The following is a 17,379-nucleotide window of genomic DNA, read 5'->3' as shown; positions in this document are numbered from 1 at the left end:
AGCTGCTGTATTCACCCAAAAGTTTTGTTATTCAGTCATGTCTGACTCTTCATAACCCCGCTGGGGTTTTCTTAGCAAAAGCAGTTTGCCATTTCTTTCTCCAGCTCATTTAACAGATGAGGAAACTGAGGCAAAGAGAGTGAAGTGACTTGGCTAGGGTCACACAACTAGCTATAAAGTTGTCAGAAGTAGGTCTTGAACCCTTCCTGAGCCCAAATCCAACCCTCTACCTACTAAGCCATGTAGTCTCTCTCCATAACAGGTGCCTAATAGATAGTTTCCTTCATTGATCTCTAAGGACCCATCTAGGTGTGACATTCAACAATTCCCAGTGGTATCCCCAATGACAAATAAGTAATTAAGTAGCAAAATCAATTTTAGGTGTCAGCTTTCTAACTGTAAAACCTGGGATCTTTCCACTATAACATTACCTCACAAGGATGTCATAACAAACAAATGATATATTCTAGATTAAACTTTATAATATTTCACAAGCCTCTGATTAGATTTCAAATGTTTACTTTAGATGGAAGCTCCTGACATTTTTATGAAAGTTTTTTTGTTTTGGGATAGATTATTCCTTTCTAAAATAGGTTATGATCATCCCCAACATAAAAATAATTTTAGGAGATGTGTGAAAATGGATACCTTGATTTGCTTGAGCCCTCCAATTATCCAGATAACCAGAGCAGTTGTATGAGGACTGGCTTCATTGGCTAACACATCAATAATCCTTAGGAAGGAATCAGTACCTTGGAAGCCAAAGACTTAGCTGATTGTAGGATATGGACCTTGTCTTCTGTGATTCCCTAACTTTGGAATAATCTTTCTTTTTTTAATATCTCTTATCAAGACATTTCCTCATAAGGCCTTGAACTGAATTGCTTTTCACCAAGGATGCTTTCTGATTTGTGTATCAAAGGCCACATCCTTGACTCCTGGATTTCCCCCTTCCAACTTCTCCTAGACTCATTTCTTTTTCTTTTTTTTTGAGGCAATTGGGGTTAAGTGACTTGCCCAGGGTCACACGACTAGTAAGTGTCAAGTGTCTGAGGCCGAATTTGAACTCAGGTCCTCCTGAATCCAGGGCTAGTGCTCTATCCACTGCACCACCTAGCTGCCCCTAGACTCATTTCTTTCTAAGCCCACCTTTCCATCCAAATTCCTTACTTCCCTTTGTTCAACTGTATGTGAGCTGTTACCTAGAGTCTTATTCTGGACTCCTAGGCTGGACAGTACCCATGATTATGTCAAATTTTCTTCCCTGCTTCATAAATCTTTCTTTTAATTTTTACAGGCATTGTCTTTCGCTAGTTTCTTTCCCTTTGTGGTAAAAATTAGGAAGAAGGGGATTCAAGAAATTTCAAGAACTAGCCTTTGCATAACATCATGTCACTGCACTAGAGACTTATAATAGTAATGATAATGCCTTATATATTTGCATGCTGCCAAAGAGGTCCATGACACTTCACCCTCCCAAAAAAGGCTTAAGTATTCCTATTCTGTGTGTGTGTGTGTGTGTGTGTGTGTGTGTGTGTGTGTGTGTATGTGGTCAGTCTTTTTTGTAACTATTTGTGACCCCATTTGGGTCTTTCTTGGTAAAGATAATGGAGTGGTTTACCATTTCCTTCTCCACCTCATTTTATAACTAGAAAATATCTGGAGCCAAATTTGAACTCAGTAAGATGAGTCTTTCTGAATCCAGGCCTGACTCTATCCACTGTGTCACCTAGTTTAATGCGAAACCTATGGTGTCAGTATTCTTTATAAATCAACTTTATTTACATCAGATCTTTCCTGTATCTTTGAATCCAGGCAACTTGAGCAAGGACTATTTCCTCCTATATAATGTTAAGACTCACTCTTCTCGAACCCTCTGGAATCTGGCTTCTAACCTCATCATTCAGTGATCTCTTCACTAACAAACTGAAATGGCCTTTTCTCAATCCTCATCCTTCTCGACTTCTCTGCAGCTTTTGACATCTCCCTCCTTCCTTTGAAACTCTCTTCTCTCTAGGTTTTCATCGAGGTCATACTCAGATCTCTGGCCAGGGCCCTTTTTGCTTCCTCCTCTATGCTACTTCACTTGACTATCTTATCAGTTCCCATGGATTCAATTATCATCTCTATGTGGATGATTCTTAAATCTACTTAGCCTGCCCTCACCTCTCGGCTGACCTCCATGCTTGCATTTCCAACCACAGAACAGACATCTCAAACTGGATGTCCTATAGACATCTTAAACTTAACAGCTTGAAACCTGAACTCATTATCTTTTCCCCAAACCCTCCCCACTGCCAAACCTTCCTAATTACTGTCACATTTACCACTAGCCTCCTAGGCTTCTCAAGTTGCAACCTAGTTGTCATACAGTGTCCTCACTTTCTCTCAACCCCCAGATTCAATTTGTTGCTAAGAACTGTAGATTTTTCTCTTCATAACATCTCTCAAATACACCTGCTTCTCTATTCTGAAACTGCCAGGACCCTGATCCATTTCATGTCTGGACAACAGCCTACTGGTTTGCCCGCCTGCCACAAGTCTCTCCCTACTCCAATTCATCCTCCACTCAGCTGCCAAAGTGATTTTCCAAAATCATGGGTCTGACCATGTTATCCTCCCACCCCTACAAACTCTAGTGGCTCCCTATCACCTCCAAGATAAAATATAAAATCTTCTATCTGCCATTCAAAGTCTTTCATAAGCTGCCTTCACTACCTCTCCAGTCTTCTTACACTTTACATCTCAACATGAACTCGAAATCCAGTGACACTGGCCTCTTTACCATTCCCCAAACAAGACATTCCATCTCTTAGCTCTGGGCATTTTCAACAGGCTGTTCCCCATACCTGCAATGTTCTCCCTCTTCACATCTACCTCCCGACTTCCTGGATACTGGAGTGGTTTGCCATTTCCTTCCCCAGCTCATTTGACAAATGAGGAAAGTGAGGCAGACAGGGTGACACGACTTGCCCAGGGTCACACAGCTAGTAAGTGTCCAGATTTGAACTCAGGAAAAAGAGTTTTCTTGATTCAATTCCCAGTACTCTATCCACTGTACCCTCTAGCTTCCAGTCCCCAGTTTAAGGGAAGGAACTGTTTTTTTCTTTTGGGGGGTAAAGGAGAGAGAGGGATTTCCCCGCTTCTAGCACAGTGTGCTTGTACACAGTGAGGATTAAGAAAATACTTATGGGGGCAGCTAGGTGGCACAGTGGATAGAGCATTGGCCCTGGAGTCAGGAGTACCTGAGTTCAAATCTGGACTCAGACACTTAACACTTACTAGCTGTGTGACCCTGGCCAAGTCACTTAACCTCAATTGCCTCACTAAAAAAAAAAAAGAAAAAAAGAAAATACTTATCTCTTTCATTTACTGACCAGTCCTCCTCTCAAATGCCAAATGATTTACCTAGGACATCTCTGATCCCACTCAACACATACACTATAAAGTCATCTCACAGTCTTCCTACACTTTTCTCCTCTATAAATTCCACTATCCACTGACCCTGGGCTACAGGTAGTATCTCAAACACAACGGGCTATCTCCCGACTTGTGCCTTAGCACTGGTTTCCCCCTTCCTCATGCCTCCAATGTTCTCCCTCCTCACCTCTACCTTAATTCTCTTTACTTCTTTCAAGACTCTGCTCAAATCCCACTTTCCAAAGGAGGCCTCCCCCACTGCTAGTGTCTTTCCTCATTAATTACCTCCCAATTGCATTATCTAAAGCTTGTTTTCCAGTTGTATGTGTTTCTTTGTCCAATTATTTGTTTGCTTTTTGTTTACCCATTACACTTGGAACTCCTTGAGAGGAGATCATCTTTGCCTTTCTTTGGATCCCTAGTGTTTAGCACAGTGCCCAGCACATGGGAAGTTCACTTGTTGACACTGGATTTCAGTTCAAATCCACTGAAATAAGAGTTCTTAACTATTTTTGAGTCTTGGACCCCTCTCACAGTACAGTAAAGCCTATAAGTCCCTTCACAGAGCAATGTTTTTTAAATGAATAAAATTAAATCCATAGGATTGCCAAGGAGTATCTTTTTTTTTTCCTCCCATCTGAGTTCACAGACTCCCTGAAACCCAGATTGAGAACCCCTTGCATTAGGCATGTAAAGTCTAAAAGAACAGGCACTGGTTGACCTTTTCATTTATGTAATCCCACAGTGTCATGTAGGAAACTCCAGTCAAGCAAACTCCCTCCACCTATGCAGATCAGTAACTCATCTGTAACTTAGAGTCTTAGAAGCTGTTTAGGGATGCTAAGTTTAAGTAGTTTGCCATTCATACTAGGTTGCCTCTTATTTTGAACATAGTAAATGCTTAATAAATACTTGATGAATATTGCTGAGATCAATTTGCTACTTACTATCCATATATTGTTGTTGAGTCATTTTCCAGTCATGCCTGACTCTGTGTGACCCCATTTGGGATTTTCTTGGCAAAGATATTAGAGTGGTCTGCCATTTTTTTTTCCTCCAGCTCATTTTACAGATAAGGAAACTCGGGTAGAGAGGGTAAAGTAACTTGCCCAGGCTCACACAGCTAATTAAGTGCCTGAGGTCATATTTGAACTCAGGTCTTCCCGAGTTCCTGACTCCAGGCCAAGCACACTATCTACTGGACCACTAGCTGTCCAGTCTCTCTATGACTTTGAGCAATTACCTTCTCCCTCTTTGGACTTCAATTTCTTCATCTATAAAATCAGACATTTGGGCTCAATGGTTTCCAAAGTCCCTTATAGTTCTAAGTCGATGTTACCTTTTTCCCCCTTTAAGATGCTACAAGGATAAGAGGGAAGGCAGGCACAATCATGGGACGTGGGGGCTGAAATTACTTTGTATATGTTTTGTATTTATGTAACTCTATACATGTTTCCTCTTCATAAAATGTCATCTCTTTGCTGGGTAGAATGTTGAATATGGAAAAAGAAGGCCTGAGTTCAAATCTCAACTAGCCTACTTACCACCTATGTGACCCTTGACAAGTCACTTGTCTCTAGGCCTCAGTTTTGTCAATAAAATGGGAAGGGTTTTTTGGTGGTTTTTTTTTTTTTTGCACTTCTAAGGTCTTTCTCAGCTCTAAATCTATGGTCTTATGAGCCTCTCTATATACATACCACTACTCCAAAGGGAACGCAAGCAAATGTACTCTGAGGTCCTAGAGCACATTTCTAGCCTTATGGTGTGAACTAAATCTTTGCTTTTGTCTTTCTATCACCAGGCATAGTGCCTGGTACACAGTAGTGTCTATGCTACTGGAACAGGAAAGAGAAAATATAAACTTTTGTGAAACATAATATCAAAAAGTAAAAGGAAATTTCAGAAAAGTATACAAAGAAGATAATGCTGTTGATGTAAGATGGAATAAATTGATCAGATGGATCATGAGTCGTCCCAAAAGAATTACAAGACTCAGTGACTCAGTTTCCCAAATTTAATTGCAATACTGTGAGTGACCACAGGGAGGGCATCATGAAGGTGTCTCTCGAATAGGGAAAGGAAAGACAATTAATTATATTTATAGTATGGATAAATTTGATTATCAGTCTCAATATAATAATCTCCACCTTAGGGAGGTACAAGGGAGGGCCTCTCCTAATTTGGAGTTCCTGGGGGCTTAAGCCAACCCCTGAGCTGGGTACCTTTTTCCATGGAGGTGTGTTTTGGGGGTTTACAAGTCATAAGGTGATTCTGGGGACAAATTTGGCCTTTTCTGCGCATGTCACCTCAACTTGCCAAGGTCAGAATATCCCTATATTTTTCATTCCCAGGCCTAATTTCTATAGCCTGTCTCTACGTTTTTGTTATAGTTAAGATCTCTATGACCTGCCTCTTTATGTTCTTGTTATAAGTGGTGATTAATGTGGGTAACAAGAGCCTAGACCCTGCCTTGAATTAATGAAGGCCCAAATCTTAAATTATTCATTAATCCCTGGGACCCATAAGTTATAACCCCTCTTGGAACTCAGATCTAAATTCGAGCTCCAGTCTTAGGTTTTTCTGCTTATTCCTTTTAGGTATTATTGACAGCTACTATTGATAGATTATCTGTTAACCCTTTTGACCTCCTTCATCACTTTTACTACAGTTTTCAATACAGTATATGCCTTTTTAAAGGTTTTGTATAGAACAGAGATTCTTATGTACTTGTAGAGAATACAAGTTAAAGTCACACAAAAATGCATTGAAATATTAATTATTATAAATCTGATCCATCAGGGTCACTTGATCATTCAACAAAGCACTTATTTAAGAACTATATTTGCTCGGAACAATGCTAGACCTTGGAAAGAAAAAGACAAAAAGGAAATAGTCCCTGCCTTCACAGAGCTTACCTTCTATAAATACATACATATTTGTTTTTGTTCAGTCATTTCAGCTGTGTCTGACTCTTTGTGACCCCATTTGGGGTTTTCTTGGCAAAGATACCAGAGTGGTTTACCATTTCCTGCTCCAACTCATTTGACAGATGAGAAAACTGAGGCAAAGAGGGTTAAGTGACTTGCCCGGGGTCACACAGCTAGTAAGTGTCTAAAGCTGTATTTGCACTCACCAAGAGGAGAGAGAGACAGAGAGACAGAGATATATATAGATATATATAGATATAGATATAGATATAGATATATCTATATCTATATATCTATATCTATATATCTATATATATATATAGAGAGAGAGAGAGAGAGAAAGAATATTCCAAAGCGGGCAGTGTACTTCCTCTGGCACATATTCTTTTTTTTTTCCCACATATTGTCTTGAAAAGTTGCCTAGACCTAGCATTGAGAGAGGTAAGTACTTGTCCTGGGTCACATTGAAATGACAGAACTTGAACCCAGGTTTTTCTGGTTTCCTAGCTTGCTCTCCATATACTACCTGTCTCTTTTTCTTGATGAATTAATGTCTCATTGACTTGAATTAAGAGTGTGTTAATGGGATGGATGGTGTATTAATGGGGGAAGAGGCATGATAAAGGGAGGGAGGGCAATTTAATGGAATGAAGGGCATTTTAAAAGGCAAGAAAACATATTAGTAGAAAAGGGTAAAAGCATCCAAAGAATTAGGGGGAGAAAATGAGGCATGTTAATGAGTTGGGTGGAGGGTATATTACTGGAAGGAGGGTATATTGATGGGAAGCAAGGTCATATTAATAGGGGAGGGCCTAAAGCACAATTATGGGTGGAGGAGAGGGCATATTAGTGAGAGAAAGGGTATATTAATAGGGGAAGGCCTAAGGCATATTAATGTATGCTATCGGAGGGGGAAACTACATATTATTAGTGGCATGTCAATGGCAGGAGGGCATTAAGTGCAAGGGGAGAGAAGGCACATCGGTAGTAGAAGGGTATAGGGAGTATTAATAGGAAGGGAAGGGAACGTTATTGGAAGGAGATGGTGCACTGATTAATAGGAGGGCACATCAAAGGCAAGAACATTAATGCACAGAAAGGTGCGTTTTCCCGGAGGGGAAGGAGGGCACTGATGAGGACTATGAGGCAATGGCAGAAGGGTACGTTATTGGAGGCAGAGGATGCCTTCATTAATGGGGGAAGGCAGATCAAGGGGCAGGAAAAGGTGCATTAATGGGATCAGGGCATATTAATAGGGGAGGGCAGAAGGCACATTCATGGGCAGCGGAGCGTGCGTTATGGAGGGGACATTAATGGGAAAAAGGATATATGGGGGAGGGGAATTGGCGCCTCAATGGCACATGAATGGGCCGGGGCCAGGGGTCCTCAGTGGGGCTCCAGGGGCCCTCCCTGGCGTGGCCAGGTGAGAGTCGGGCCTCCCTGGCCTTGGGGACAGGCTGAACCGGGCTGCACATCCTCCTCCTCCTCCCCCTCGTCTCCTCCTCCTCCTCCCCCCTCCGGCCCCCGTGCCTCCCCGCACGTACCGGATCCGCGCGGCCGTCACGGCGTTGCCGGTGTGCGCCCGCAGCACGGCCAGGAAGAGGATCCGCATGATGCCAGTCGGGACACGAGCTACCCTGGCCATGGACCGGCCGGCCAAGGCTCCCGCTCCCAGCACCGCCCCCAGCCCCAGCCCTGCCCCCAGCCAAGCCCCGCCCCCACCCCGATAAGCCCCTCACCCAGCCCGCTCCCGCCCCGCCTGTTGCTAGGAGAGAGCGCGCGCGGTGTGGCCGAGGGGAGTGCGCGATCCCTGCCGAGGGTCTGCCTCTGGCTCTGCGTGCGCCCCTCCATCTGCGGGAGCGGCCTGTACCAACCGGGAAAGGTGGAGGGAGGTGGGGAGCCAATGGAGGTGAAGCAGTGATGCTCCGGGCTCATCGAGCATCCCAGGGCACGAGCGGCCCCTGGTGCCAGGAGGAAGGGAGGAGGGCAGCGGGCCATCTCTGGCCAACTTGTCTCCAGGTTCACCAGCATCCTTTAGTATTGCCAACCCCTACCCCCCATCCCCGGAAGTAATCTCTCCCTCCTGGAGTTTCTCACTGCTCACTTGAGGGTTCTTAGACCTTTCAACCATCTCTTAAACTTCCCTTCATGTGAGCCAATCAACTAACTTTCCTTGATTGCCCCATTTGTGCCAAGCACTGTGCTAAGAGCCGAGGATACAAAGACAAAGACAAAACCCTCTTTTCCCAGAGAAGAGTATAAGCTCCTTGAGGACAGGGACAGGACTTTTTTTTTTTAACTATCCTATCCTGGGAAGTTAGAACAGTGCTTTGTATGCAGTAGGCACTTAATAAGTGTTTCAGAATCACAGTCTCTCAGGAGTTGGAAGGGAGCTGGGTTAGGAGATGTTTAAGGGATTACAAAAATAAGGTCATAGAAATGTCCTTGCTACTTTCTCTGTACTGGAACAGGAGTGGTTAGAAACTGCTGGGGTTTGGGGAGGGGGTCTTCTTCCGGAGGATTGGAAACTGCTGGTCAGAGTAGTGTGGGAGCACAGATCTTCCCAGATATTGGCATAGTGTATAGAGCACTGGACCTTGGGTCAGGAAGACTGGAGTTCAAATACAACCAAACACTAGCAGAGTGGCCCTGGGTAAGTCACTTAACTTCAGTTACCTTGTCTGGAAAATGAGGATAATAAAATCACCAACCTTCCAGGGTTGTTGTGAGACTCAAATATTTGTAAGGTGCTTTGTAAATCTTAAAGTGATGTATAAATGCCAGCAATTCACTATCCCAAATTTGGACAAGGAGTTATTTTAGCCTTAGTTTGCAGACTCCCCTGGTGGGGTTACTTGGTATATCAGGGGAATAGAGTGCTGAGTTTGGAATCAGGAAGACCTGGGTTCAAATTTAACCTCTAGCACTTGCTAGTACTATGATAATGTGTTTAATAATGTCAATGACTTTCTAACATCTCTCTCTGGATCTAGTTTTCTCATCTCTAAATGCGATAACAATGCCCATAGCAGGGGCAGCTAGGTGGCACAGTGGATAGAGCACCGGCCTTGGAGTCAGGAGTACCTGAGTTCAAATCCAGCCTCAGACACTTAACACTAGCTGTGTGACCCTGGGCAAGTCACCTAACCCCAATTGCCTCACTAAAAAAAAAAAAAAATTAAAAAAAAAAAAACCAATGCCCATAGCTACATTACAGGGTTAGTGTGTCTAGAATTAGGAAAAAATGTATGTAAAGCCCTTTGCAAGACATAAAATTGGAAATATCATATTGTTGTTGTTATTACCTCCCAGACAGCATATTTCTACTTTCTCTCTCTCTCTCTCTCTCTCTCTCTCTCTCTCTCTCTCTCTCTCTCTCTCTCTCTCTCTCTCTCTCTTTTTGGTGGGGCAATGAGGCTTAAGTGACTTGCCCAGGGTCACACAGCTAGTGAGTGTCAAGTGTCTGAGGCTGGATTTGAACTCAGGTCCTGCTGAATCCAGGGCTGGTGCTCTATCCACTGTGCCACCTAACTACCCCTCCACTTCTTGATAGCCCTAAGAATTGAACTGAATCACCTGTGTCAGATGCTTCTCCGGATTTGTGGCCAGCTATCCCCATTTGAGGGGAAATTTAAGGCACAGACCTTAAATTTAGAGGTGGAAAGGAATTGGATGTAGGCAGAGATCTAGATTCAAATTTGAATTTTGTTACTTATTACCTGAATGACCTCAAGTAAATCACATCATCTCTCAGAGCTTCAGGTTCTTCAGTAAAATTAGGAAAAAGAAGAGAAAGTCAGGAACAGGGTGGGGAGGGGAAGTAGGAGGTGGAATGCCTTACATTTCTAAATAAGTCATCTTATTTAGTAGTCCCAGTGTATATCTTGCCACTGGACCCATATGGCTCTGGAGAAGAGTGTGAGGTTGGTGACCTTGCACAGCCTCCCTCACTTAAATACAATTTAGTGCGTCATGACATCACCAAACAACAACAGCGACAAAGTGATCTAATCCAAGTCCATTATTTTTCAGAAGATAGGATTTTTTTTCTTTTTGTTTTCTTGTTTTTTGTTGTGACTTCTTTTGGGATTGTCTTGGCAAAGATATTGGATTGTTTTGCTATTGCCTTCTCCAACTCATTTTACACATGACAAAACTGAGGCAAACAGGGTGAAGTGACTTGGCCATGGTCACACAGCTGGTAAGTGTCTGAGGCCAGATTTGAATTCAGGAAGAAGAGTCTTCCTGACTCCAGGCCTGGTCCTCTGTGCACTATGGCCTCACCTGGCTTCCCAAGATAGAATCTAGAGCTGGTAGAAACCTTAGAATTAATCTAGTCCTATCCTTTCATTTTACCAGTGAGAAGACTTGAAATCCAAAGGGCAGGGACATTCCCAACGTCAGTTGCATAAAGATTTAGTACAGGATTACAATTTGTCATGATAAAACTTTAATATTTTAGGAAGTAAGAGTAATCTATAATAAAATTCCTGGTTAAGAGAGGAATAAATTAATTTCCCACAACTAATAAAACGTCAGTTCCCTAATCCCCAGATTATTGTTTACCTCATTTTGTACAGTAGTCATTTTGAACTCCTCAATAAAAATTGATTTAAATTAATTTTGCTGAACTGTTTTTGTCTTTCTTTTCTATTTTATTCCTTGTTACCGGGGATGACTTTGGGTAGAGGAAATAGAAGGATGTGTCTGGAAACAAAATTGACATAAAAACGAAAGATCAAGAGTGATGAAAAAAATTAACATAAAAAACTAATAGAGGGGCAGCTAGATGGCACAGTGGATAGAGCACCAGCCCTGGAGTCAGGAGTACCTAAATTCAAATCTGGCCTTAGACACTTGACACTTACTAGCTGTGTGACCCTGGGCAAGTCACTTAACCCCAATTGCCTCACTAAAAAAAAAAGAAAAAAAAACCAGTCCCTGTCTACAAGGGGTTTACATTCCAATGGGAAGGACAATATGCATGTAGATAGATATGATCAAGTCAGTTAATACTTAAAGAGATTCATTCAGGCTATCTTCTATAAGGTCAAATATGGAAACTTAAATACTTTGGCCACATAATGAAAAGACGTGACTCATTTGGAAAAGGCCTTGATGTTGGGAAAGATTGAAGACAAAAGGAGAAAGGGATGGCAGAGGATGAGATGGATGGATGATGTCATGGAAGCAACAAACATGAACTTGGACAGATTTAGAGAGATAGTGGAGGATAGAAAGGACTGGTGTGCTATGGTCCATGGCGTCAGGGTTGGACATGACTGAGTAACAACAACAGGTATGTCTATACAAGGCATACATAAAGTATAGCAATGAAAGGTAATATCAGAGGAAGAGATACTACCAGCAGAGGGGGAATGACCAGAAGAGGCTTCCTGCAAAAGTTAGTGTTTAAGCTGAATCCTGAAGAAAGCCAAGAATTCTAGTACTTTATAATTTTCATGAATTTGCTATATTTGAAAAAAAAAAGTCTCCTCCCCCATGGCCAACTTCCTGATTAGGTAGGTTCAATGGGGGGGGGGGAGATGGTGGGATTGACAGTCAGATGTCTAGGTTGTGGTAGTATACTAAAAATCTCTTTTTCAGGTTCCATAGAAATATTTAGAAATAAATATTTCTCTGGTCTAAAGGCCCCTGCCAGACTTGGCCCCTCCCCTTAAAAAGATGGGTGATAAATTGAGAACAAAAAGGCCTTTCCTAGGGAAATGAATTAAGTAAGCATGGCAACTAAAATTAGAACTAAGAGTACCAGAGGCTGCTTAGAATCATGACTGGGTAAAGATGTATTTTTACATATTAACATATTGCCTATTTTTTTAGAATATAAAAACATCTTCCTTCTTTTTTTATGTTTTATTTTTATTGATTTTTTTTTTTTAGTGAAGCAATTGGGGTCAAGTGACTTGTCCAAGGTCACACAGCTAGTAAGTATTAAGTGTCTGAGGCCAGATTTGAACTCAGGTACTCCTGACTCCAGGTCCGGTGCTCTATCCACTGCGCCACCTAGCTGCCCATCTTCCTTCTTCTGATTTCCCATAAGTGTTACCTCAAAGTTCTTTTGAGGAAGAGAATGGGGTGGGAGGTAACTATGCCAGTCTGGACATCTCTCTATGTCTGTGTTTCTGTGGTCTCCATCTCTCCTCTCCTCTCCTCCTCCTCTCCTCCTCCTCTCCTCTCCTCTCCTCTCCTCTCCTCTCCTCTCCTCTCCTCTCCTCTCCTCTCCTCTCCTCTCCTCTCCTCTCCTCTCCTCTCCTCTCCTCTCCTCTCCTCTCCTCTCTTCTCCTCTCCCTTTCCCTCCCTCCCCCCCTCTCTTTCCTTTTCTTCTTTCTTTCCTCTCTCTCCCTCTCTCTGCTTGCTCATTTTCTCCCTTTCTCTCTCAGAAGAAATGATGAAGACATTCAATTAATATATAACTCAAATAAAAGTGTTTCTGGCAGACTTGTATTTAAAATGCAGTGTTCATATTTTTTTCCTTTGAAATCCTTGGAATCCTGAAACTGCTACTTAAGCTGTGTGACCCTGAGAAAGAAACATCCCCTCTCTGAAACTCATTTTTCTCAACTGCAAAATGAAGATATTGAACTAGGTGATCTCTAAAGCTCCTACTGATTCTAAGTCTATGGTCCTTATGTTCCACACTTAGCCAGGCAGACATACAGCCTGTCACTGAGCCTATATGAAATTTTTCCATTTAGATAAGACATAATTACCATAACTTGGGCTCTGCTGACAGAACCTTTTAGACCTCAGGATCATCTTCAAATTGCCATGAAGCACAATAGGAGGGATTTTGTGGAGGAATATATGCCATTCAAACTAACCTACTTTCTCTTCCCTCTACATTATATTCCATCTCCCCTGTGCCTTTGCATATGCAGACCCATATGCCTGGAATACCATCTCTCCTCACTGACACCCCTTGGAATCCTAGCTTCTTTCAAAACTCAGCTCAAATGCCCTCTCTAATGTGAGGCCTTTCTTAATTCCACGCCACCCCCCCCCCCCGCCCCCCCCTTCCCCCCCGGCCAAGATTAAGAACACTTTCTTTCCCTGGGGTGGTAGGGGCTTCCCGATGCTCCACTTTCATTGTACTGGTTGAATCGAACCACAGAATGCTGTGGAACCTCCGAAAAAGCTCTGTAATTGCTCTCTATGGCAAACTTGTGGAAAGACTCGGATAAGATTCACACAGGTTAGACAGGCTTGGCTGGGTTGTTTTTTGCGTTATTGAAGGGAAGAACCAAACCAATGAAATTACAGATTCATTTGGAGTGTAACGGGTCTCTCCCCTCAACCCTACTAGAATTAGAAAAGAAGGTGAGTTTTGGACAGGGAGAGAAAAGAGCCCTGTTACGATTCTCTAGGAGAGTTAAGCTTATGTTGCATTTGGTGTATTTTGTATTTACTTAGGGACCCTCCCCTCCCTCCCCAGCCAATCCTCTTACCAGTAGAATGTAAGCTCCTTGAGGCCAGGGACTGTTCAATTTTTGTCATTGTATGCATGCTGCCTTAGCTCAGGCTCTCTAGTAGGCTCTTAATAAATTCATGTTGATATTGATGAATGAATGAATAACACTAATAGTAATAGTAATATTTCTACAGCAACTAAGTTTACAAAGCACTTTTCTCACTGTTTCTCCATGAAGATAGTAGTCTAAGTATTGTTAAGGGGCCTCTAGGTGACACAGTGGATAGAACACCAAGCCTGTAGTCAGGACGATCTGAGTTCAAATCCAGTCTCTTTCCAGTTTTTTTCCCCTTTTAATCCCCACTTTGAGATCGGTAAGTTGTTTTGTTTCTGACTATTCCCTTGCTGGTATTATCCTCATTTTTAACACCTCTCTACTCATGATGAACCCTGTCCTCTCCACCTGTATCCCTGTTGGCTTTGATGTACTTCTACATTAAATTTAATGTGTGTGTGTGTGTGTGTGTGTGTGTGTGTGTGTGTGTGTGTGCATTCAACTCTCCTTTTGAATTTCAGAAATGAGTTAGGTTCATCTAATGCCTGCTCCCCTTACTCCTTCCTCCATGTTCCTATACAGATTTGGTCTGTTCATCTGGAATGCTTGAAAGTCCTTCATTCCATTCAAGCTATATATTTGTTTACTTTGTAGAGTTATACTTAGCTTTTCAGGGTAAATTATTCTTCATGGTAAGCCTATATCTATTGTCTTTTAAGATCTCCACTAATTCATGGAAAAAAAGCTGCCATGTCCTGTGCGATCCTGAATGAGATCCCTTGGTACTTGAATTTTTTCTTTCTGACTGTTTGTGGTATTTTTTTCCATGACCTGGGAGCTCTGGTCCTGGACATTCCTGGAACTTTTCCTTTGGGGATTAGTTTCGGGAATTGATGGGTAGTTTCTTTCTATTTTGACTTTTCCTTCTGGTTATAAAATATGTGAGTGGTTTTCATTTATCATTTCTTGAAATATACCATCTAGGCTTTTTAAAACTATGTTTTTTAGGGATTCTAGGATTCCAATGATTCTTAGGTTCTTTCTACTCAAGGTCTTTTCTAAATAGATATATAAATATAGATAGCTAGATAGATGATAGAAGATAGATAGATGGATGGATAGACAGACAGACAGATAGACAGACATATACACACACACACACACAAATGCCTATTCCTTTTCTGGTATTATGCTCTTAATATCCTATTGAGTTTGATGTAATTATGACATGAGTGTATATTGCATACACACATATGTACTTATATGTATTATAGGTATATATATATATATACATCTTGACAGATACTTTACCTTCTGTTTCTTCAATTTTCAGGTTTTGTTCTAATATTTCTTACTGTCTCATGGAGTCATTGACTTCTATGTGGTCCATTCTAATTTTCAGGCATTCCATGACTTGTTTAAGGTTTACCACTTTCTATTCTAAGCTATTTATTCTCCCTCCAATTTTTTATCCAAAGCTTTTAGTGCATTTTTAAACATTGGCTAAATATTCACTTAGTCCTTGTCAAAAATCCATTTTTTTCTTTTGAATCTCCACTTACAGTTCTAATGGTATTATTCTCTTGGATTTTGGTGGTGTCTCTGAATCTGTGATGATTCTAAGTGGCCCACATTTTATTCTGTTTGCTCATCTCTCCAGTCTTAGCTCATACATTAGGGCTTTATGCCAAGGGCATACCCCAATCCCTTGCTTCACTTTAGGGTCTTGCTTGATCTTGATGTTGGTCAACTGAGTTTCTGTGCTGGTCTCCCTTTTGAGGTGTTAGACATTCTTGGAACTTTGAGGTTCAGAGTGCTGAAGTTTGGGGACTCCCTATGGCATATCAAGACAAGACTGGTCGGGGTGAACCAGTATGAGCACCGATGCGTGCTGTGCTGTGTCCCTATTGTGGATTTCTGAAAGCACTGTGACATTCCTAGAGGAGCCCTCTTCTCTTATTGCTTCTGTATACAGAGTTTTGCAGGCCACACATCTCACATCTCTGGTCATGCTGGAAGGGCACCATCATGTGTTACCTATAGTGGTGTTTGCTTTGCTATAGACCTTCTTATAGCCTGTTAGCTTCTGGTGTGGTTCTAGAGTGGATGAAATAATTTTAGTTTATCACTGAATTTCTTGATCATTATTCAGCCCAGTGCTCTTTTTAGGTTTTTGCTGGAGTAGGTATGGGAGAACTGAATTTCCTGCCTCTATTCCAGTAGTCAAGCAGGCCAGAAGTCCAACTTACAGTCCTGGAGATTTGTCTGGTATAAGGACAGGTTCAGTGATCAGTACCAGGATCACATAGCCAGTATGAATCAGAGACAGGACTTGAAGTTGGGTGTTTCTGGCTCTGAGGCCAGCTTTCTGTCTATACCAGAGCTGCCTCTCATAATGATGCAGCAATTATAAATAAATTATAGTTAAGACAAGCATTTTTAGGGTGGGCTGATGCCAATTTATATCTCTATAGCACCCTAACACAAGCATTTTTAGGGTGGACTGATGCCAATTTATACCTCAATAGCACCCTAACACAAGCATTTTTTTTTTTTTTTACAACTTGCTAAGTATTATCATCCCCATTTTACAGATGAGAAAACTCGGAGGAGGAAAGCGACTCATTTCAAGGTCCCACGCTTGGCAAATGTCAAAGCCAACATTCCAATTCAGGTCTAACCTGACTCCAGATCTATAGTTTTTTTTCCACTTCCACAATACTACTATCTCTCTTAAATTCATCACTATTCCTTTTGTGATATCTCTTGTGGTGCAGGGGTGGAGATGAAGGGGACATCAACTAAGTACCTACTATGTATCAGGTATTGTGCTAAGTGCTTTATGAATATTATCTCATTTGATCCTCATGACAACCTTGTGAGGTAGATAAAAAAAAATTATCTCCATTTTTATAGCTGAAGAAACTGAGGCAGACAGAGATGAAGTGAATTGTCCAGGGACACAACTATGAAGTGTCTAAAACTGGATTTGAACTCAGTTATTGAATATCTATGTTATCTTGAATTTGCCATCTCCTGTATTACCTGTAAGATTATGTTACAGAATTTTTCTCTTTGTTTATGAAATTTTTCTTCCTTCCCAGTTCCTTTTTCTGGCTTCTCTGAATTCCTTCAGATCTTAGCAAATAGCCTACCTTCTGTAAGAAACTTTTCCCAGTTCCCCTTAATGTTCATGCTGTCCTCTGAGATTATTTCCAATTTGTTGTACATATATGTGTGTGTACATGTATACATATAAATGCATGTTATTTGTATGCATGTTATGTAAATGCATATTGGATATACATGTATGCATATATTATATGTACATAGTTGTTTAAATGTTGTTTTCTCCCCTTAGACAGTGAGCTTTTTGAGAGCAGGGGCAGTTGGTGGTTTTTGCTCTTTTTGTATCCTCAGGGCTTAGCACAATGCCTAGCATATGGTAGGCACTTCATAAATACTTGTTGACTTGACTTGAAGACAAAGATAATTAGCATACTGTCATGTTCATAGCAAATGCCCAGTGATTAAATAGTTGAAAGATT

General features: G+C 41.6%; 1 protein-coding gene across 2 annotated transcripts in view; it reads right to left on the bottom strand.

Moving 5' to 3' along the window:
* Positions 1 to 8,024, bottom strand: part of GLT1D1 (glycosyltransferase 1 domain containing 1) — a 120,771-nt gene extending 112,747 nt beyond the window's left edge. For both annotated transcript variants that reach the window (XM_043979380.1, XM_043979381.1), the window contains exon 1: positions 7,892 to 8,024. In XM_043979380.1, the coding sequence (XP_043835315.1) occupies positions 7,892 to 7,992 (101 nt within the window). In that variant the 5' untranslated portion in view covers positions 7,993 to 8,024. The remainder of the gene's footprint in view (positions 1 to 7,891) is intronic.
* Positions 8,025 to 17,379: the final 9,355 nt, after the last annotated feature.

Source organism: Dromiciops gliroides, chromosome 1, assembly GCF_019393635.1.
Source record: "Dromiciops gliroides isolate mDroGli1 chromosome 1, mDroGli1.pri, whole genome shotgun sequence".
NCBI classification, from domain to species: domain Eukaryota; kingdom Metazoa; phylum Chordata; class Mammalia; order Microbiotheria; family Microbiotheriidae; genus Dromiciops; species Dromiciops gliroides.
The sequence above is the reverse complement of the archived record's forward strand: the minus strand, read 5'-3'. Positions and strand labels throughout refer to the sequence as shown.